The sequence below is a fragment of the Haliotis rufescens genome, unplaced genomic scaffold, assembly GCF_023055435.1.
Source record: "Haliotis rufescens isolate VD_foot unplaced genomic scaffold, xgHalRufe1.0.p SCAF_54, whole genome shotgun sequence".
NCBI lineage: Eukaryota > Metazoa > Mollusca > Gastropoda > Lepetellida > Haliotidae > Haliotis > Haliotis rufescens.
Genome location: NW_025964268.1, coordinates 408,972 through 415,787, shown reverse-complemented (window position 1 = coordinate 415,787; position 6,816 = coordinate 408,972). Strand labels below are relative to the sequence as shown.

Here is a 6,816-nt window from a genome sequence, read left to right as displayed (position 1 = left end):
ATTTCGACTATGTATACCAGCACGTGTTTATGAATCACTATTAAATAGCGATAATGCCAGGTGGTCGCGAAAAGGAGAGCATATCCTGCTCCACCGGTAGCACCCGTTACAAAAAACATGCAAAAGCAAGTCAGTTGTTCAACTACAAAAAGCACAGGAACATATGGTACTACTTTAACAGATGGAGCTTGATGATGGTTGCGTGATGGGCACGAAAGGTGAATGCACGCACGATATAAAATACGATATTACATTGCTCTATAATGTGATCACTTTTAGATAAGACAGTGAGTGTGTTGGGTTTAAGGCCGCTTTTAACATTATTCCTGTAATGTCACGGCGTTAGCCAAGACAGAAATAGAAATACTTTCAAAACTACATGGTATATTTATTAAACCCCAATTTGTGTATATACAACCGAGAATTATATTATGGATAGTGTGAGAATCCAAAATGGAGATTAAGACTTTAATAAGTAAATAAAAGGTGGGCGTATACTACTCCACCAGTGGCACCTGTCACAAACTAATGCAAAGGCAAGTCCACTGTTTACCTGAAACAACACAGGAACATACATGTATGCTTAATGTCAAAATATGGAATTGCATCGGGCCATTGGAAAGCTGAATCACTCTTGTTATACAGTCCTGTGGTGAATCTTTTGTCACTTTGAAAGGTACGCACAGTCGAACCATCAATGTTCAAAAAGGATTTTATTCTTTCAAACCGTTTCAAACTAGCCCAAACTTGTTTTGTCGTTTATATTTGCAAGTCCTTCTAAATTAAAACGAATCACACTTTTCAAGGCCAAAAGTAAGACCCAAGCATGATTTCAAACTGCTGTGTTAAGACATACTTATTTTCTTTCATTGTTACAATCAATTTGTACATTCCTATTTCCGTTGAACATATCAGGTCCATACACCTCTGTTTCGATGTTATTTATCGATCGTGTTCCGCACTTTTATAATTTGCTACACGATGCCACGTATTATAAGAGAATAATATGGCTCCTACAGGAGATATCCTTGTGTTTGATATTGCCTTTCTGATCACCCATTGGTCGTTTGACATGAGTGCTTAACAGATAAGATGCTGAACTCTTCGGTTGATGATGATGTGATTGCAAGAGCAAATAATTCCATAGTTGTGACGTCAAAGACAACGTGACGTCACTTTTAACATTTGAAGAAAAAATAAGCATTTTGTTTAACTTTGCATTTTTGAATTTATAAACATAGACACGTGCAGTATTAAAATAGTGGGTTCTCACAGTTATCGTTACGTTACATGACATATGTAGACCGCAAAAGTTTCAGTTTAAGGGAGCGCAATTTGATATCGGATAAAAAAACCCCAACTAACCCTCGTGTTTGGTTCATAATATAAGCAACAATATCCAATCAATAATTATAAGAAATTAATGCCATAAGAAATGTTTGTGTGTGTGTGTGTGTGTGTGTGTGTGTGTGTGTGTTCGTGCGTGCGTGCGTGCGTGCGTGCGTGCGTGTGTGTTTGTGTCGAATTGCGGCTGAGTATGGATGGTACTTGAATGGATGTCACTGGTATTCGTGTATATAATGTATGTCATCAGCTAACATGACATAACGCCTTTGGGTTGCATTATGGAAGGTGGCAGGTGACACGAGTGAGTGTAGTTTCACGCCGCCTTCAGCAGTATTTCCAGCAATACCAAGACCGGGGATGCCAGTGCTTAGATCAACCAAAGAATATGATTAATAACATCCATAAATAATAATTGTCATGCATTTTGATCAAGTGGTTGAAAAGATGACAAGTTCGTTCTAACACAAATGAATCTCCTGTTTGGTGTATGAATCTTGTACATTTTGTAGGAATTGAATGTTTCAAGTCTGCTTCTCATATTCTGTTTGCTCTATTCATAAATTTATGATTTTTACTTCATAAGCATCTTTTCATAAGGCCACAATTTTTGGCAAATGAAAAATGATGCAAAAACATCGAAACGTGAGACATCACAGAGAAATGAAATTGCAAATATCAAGAAAGGTCGTTTCAATAACTACAAGACGGCATTACCCTGTTGTAGTTTAGAATAATATTATAAACGTATAACCTTTTGCTTTTTTGAGGCGAACAAGGAACCAACATATAACATTTAACAGTGGTGATGTCCCGAAAATGAGAACAATAATTTTAAAGATTACTTACATCAAATTTTAAAATATTAGTAAAAATGTTAGTCTATGAAAGCTATACTCGTCGTTTACAGAAATATTTGACTTTACATCTCGAAACTGTTAAAGTTTGACATGAGGAACCACATACAAGACATATTATTAGCATCATCGTTATGATTATGATTATTATTATTATTATTATTATTATTGGGTTTCATGTCAAACAACAACACGAGACGGACTTTAAATGGAAGATTTTCAAATTTTTATGATTATTTACCATTCAGGACCAAGAAACATTTTCGTTTCTGCTTTGATTATGTTTATTTGACACATGTATAATAACATTGTTTAGTTGGTATTGATGTATGTATACATGTATGTAAATGCGCTAACACTACCGTACCATCTATAAAAGGGGTTTTGATAATGATGTAGAAAATGCATTTCAATTTGAAATAGTTCCATGTGACCAAGATACTTGCAGCTTCTGTTGGGAAACCAACCCAAGCTAGACGAGATGCATGGTTTTGATATAGCATTTCACATATGCAACGTCTAAGAACATCTCCAACAGTGTTGGTAATTGTCAATTAAGGCACATCGTTGTCTGCATACACAATGGCAGTATAGAACGCAGCTTCATAAATATAGTCCATTAGTAGACGTAGAAGTCATAACTCAATGACCGTAAATGCATGACTGATGACGGTTATGTAACAGGTCGCTGGAAACTTTAAGCTTTTGATCCTTTCTCGACTGTCTCACTGATGCATACACAAACAGAACTACTGCGTGTTAGCTTGCTTGATCCTACACTAAGACCCCTCTTATTGCAGCCGACCTGCTGGATTCAAATGTTAATGCAATATCGAGATTGAAAAACGTATCTGTGTTATTATCCATGCATAATAGAGACTGAGTGAGGCATAAGAAACTCCGATCAAATTACGAGCGAATGATCTTACTGATATCAGTGTATTTTGTCTCGGAGGTTTGCACTGCTCTGGTGAATTTAACAATGCATTGAATAGCGATTGTCTGAATACGTTTACAAGACATGAACGTTGGTCACTTTCGTTTTATGATTTTGTTATGCTTTGATGGAAAGAAGATTTGAAGACAATAATCATGGAACTCTCATTAATTTCTGATCAGATTAAACAAAAGTTTTTTAAAAGTACATCTGCACAACATAAAATGTTTCTTATACCCATAAACAGTAAAGAAACATGGTGTCTGTTCCTTCCTGCTTAACTGCCATCTATTCTGAAAGAAGAACCTCTCACCATCCTTTCGAAACCATAAAATATTATGAGCAAATGAACACAGTCATAAGGGCAATAAGGCAATTGCAGTTCACACTTCTTGTTCATGTTCGTTTTCTTCAAGATGTCAATACATTTTGGTATCTGTATCAGTGAAGACTCTGGGATTGGGTACCATCGTCACCAAGATGACTGTAAAAGATCATTTCTAATTAGAATAAGCATTTCAGTTTTGGGGTTTGGTTGTCAGGTTATCCGAATATTTGACAACATGATACCGTAAGATATACTAAGTCACCGAATGGCACGTAATTAGTGTACTGATTCAAACACTGAATCTCATAACCCGATAATTGTTACCCATCATTCGTTAAGTTGCATTGAGACTAGTTCGTTTTTAAAATTTATTATTTACACCACTGACATCAAACATCAGTCAATATCAATGCATAACATATATCAGTAATATCGTTCATTGGCAGAATATATCAAGGGTTTGCAAAACGTTTCTGTTCTACGTAAAGCCAAACGCTTGTAGAAAACACCGGCTTTCTTAATAACACGAAACCGCTGACAGACAGTCGTAATAGCTGGTGAGACATTTTAATTTGATCGTCTCTATCCGGATTTCCAGCGGACAGTATCAATCAGAATATCTCTCCATATACGGTTTGCACATTTGTCTGGAACAGAAACGTTCAATGGGTTGTCAGCTCTCTGACAAACTTTCACTATAGTTACACGCTGTCACCTGGATCTGATGCACTTGCATTGAAATTGGCTCAGAATTTGACTTGTTCAAAAGTTTTTTCGGGCGACGGATTGTTAAGAGTTTTCGGAAGGCAAAACGAAAGTCTCTTGAAAAGAGAGCGTAAACACATGGATTGATGGCGGAGTTGCAATAACCGAGCCAGAAGAACACTGAGAACAATAATGCAGGAATACATTCCTCACAGAAAGCACCGACAAGGTATATGGTGAAGAAGGGAAGCCAGCACATAATGAATGCTCCCACAATAATTGCCAACGTTTTGGCTGCTTTTTTCTCGCGGTTGAATTTTCTCATATGATTTTTTAGATTTTTACCCTGTTTTTGTTGAATGGCAGCCGCGCGTCTATTCACGGCACTCGTCGACTGGCCATTTACCATGAAACGAATACGCGTTCCGTTCATATCTTTCCGCCTCTCCCTCTCGGTTTTCTTGGCGTCCACACCGTTACTTTGAACTGACAGTGTGCTGCGTTCACCACATCTTTCTGTTCGTTTCTGACCATTCACATTTCCATTTTCGGTATAATTTTGATACTTTCGGAAGCGGCGGTGATATTTGGGTTTCGTTACAGGCGAATGGTGAGTATAGGGCTCACTTTGGAATGACCTCTCTCTCTTTAAGGATGAGTATTCGTTCGATTTTGTTGGGGACATGTCCGAACTAGCTGACTTGGAAACAGATGGTTTGCTTGCCGCACAACTGCCACCACGGTGTACGCGTAATGTCACTGCGTTTTCTCTACTTAAACTATTCGTTTCTTTTGATGTCTTGGTTGTTAGCACTCCTTTTTCATATGCTGAGATGGTCTTCACAGCAGCACGGTAAATCCTGATATAGAAAAACACCATCACTAGCATGGGTACATAGAATGAACCCATCGAAGCGTAAATTCTGTATCCTTGGGAATTGGTGAGTTCACACTCATATGGCTGCACAACACATGAATCTTCTGTGCTTTCCGCTGTTGGAGTAATATTCCAAATAGTGAATTGAGTTCCAATGAAAAATGTACCATTTGAATCTTCATCCAAGTCAATATACGACACATTGCTGTCAAAATCAGGCGGAGGTTCAAAAGGTATTCCACCTCCTTCGTTCCACCCGATAAGAGGAGGGAAACATATCAAAAACGAAACTGCCCAAATAAATGCTACGAGTAGCTTTCCTCTTTTCGATGACATTAAACCAGGGTATTTCATAGGTCGCGTTATGGCGAGGTAACGGTCAAAACTGATGCAGCAGAGATTCAGAATAGAAGCTGTGCACAACCAAACATCAATGGCTAGCCATATGTGACACCATGCTACCCCAAACACCCAAACATCAAGGACCTCTAAGGTTGCCGAAAAGGGCAACACGAACACCCCGAGGAGCAGGTCTGCACAAGCCAAATTGACTATGAAGATGTTGGTAACAGTTCGGAGTTTTCGTGTTGTTAACACTGCTGCTACGACCAAGCAATTTCCAAATATCACCATAAATATAATAACGGCAAGTAATAAACTTGAGAACACTAATCCGGCGTCCAAAGGGGGAAACGGGAGAGATACGGTGATGTTAATGCATCTATCAGTCTTGTTCTCCCTAGGGGGAAAGGCCACATTGTCCCTGTTTTCCTCTTCGATTGACAGATACGAAAACCCCTCCATCAGAATCCCGAGATGAGGAGCCCCCCTTCCAGGTATATGAAGTAAGTAGCTTGACAATGAAGCTCAATATTCACTTCACATGGTGTTGCTGACATACTCCGTACATTACCTTACGACATAGCAATAAAGACTGTCTGGTCGTGTAAATGCAATGTTCATGGAACCGTTCAGTCTCGTCATATTCCGACCACCAAATCCTCTAATAACACAATAGAATGGGATTATCCTCAGGCAGCCTTTGGTAATTTGGGTGGCGGTCTTGGCTGTTCCCGTGACATCCTTTCTGAACTTTCCCTCGTCTTCACGTTAGCCATGATAGATGTGTTTACATCCTAACCACAGCGGGAATAAAAGTATCCTTAAGCACTGTACCCTGTCATCTTGTGTATCTTCAATAGTAGGCTCTGCAAAGGAATAAAACATATATGTAAATGTTTATACAGGATAAGTTTAACCGCAAATGACACTAATCACATCAGGTTAAAAATCGAAACTTGTACACAGCAGAACTGTTTTATGTGAAAACAGGGAAGGCGATGTATTTACAAAGAAACATTCATCTCCACATTCAACAGCAACATGACACCTAGACATTCATAACGGCAAGGGAAACAAAAAGTGTAAACCAACCTCCATCGCGTTTGAAAGTAATAAGTAAAGTGCCACACTTGTTTCCTATCGGCTCCAACCGATCCAATAGCTAGCGAGACGAAGCTACTCTCTACTACAGAACTGCGAGGAAGCGGTGCCAGCTGCCCGTAAGAGTCTCATTCGTCGAAGATCAATACAGACCGAAGAAAGGACATGAAGGAAGGCGAGGCACTGGGCAACCAGCGTGGAGATTCAATGGTAAAAGTTTGGCATTACACGATAATGTTCTGGAATGTCTAAAGAACGTGGGTCATCATTTTTGGTAATTTTGAACGGAACTAGTCAGTGGGAGATTGGTTACGCTGTAAAAAGT

At 38.9% G+C, this 6,816-nt stretch overlaps 1 protein-coding gene across 1 annotated transcript; it reads right to left on the bottom strand.

The window, feature by feature from the left end:
- Window positions 1–3,852: 3,852 nt before the first annotated feature.
- LOC124138530 (octopamine receptor 1-like) lies at window positions 3,853–6,568 on the bottom strand. The gene is made up of 2 exons (XM_046505236.2): window positions 6,483–6,568; window positions 3,853–6,256 (listed from the first exon to the last, which is right to left on the bottom strand). Exon 2 carries the CDS (start codon window positions 5,850–5,852, stop codon window positions 4,140–4,142), a length of 1,713 nt encoding a protein of 570 aa, XP_046361192.2. The 5' UTR covers window positions 5,853–6,256; window positions 6,483–6,568; the 3' UTR covers window positions 3,853–4,139.
- Between the last annotated feature and the right edge of the window lie 248 nt (window positions 6,569–6,816).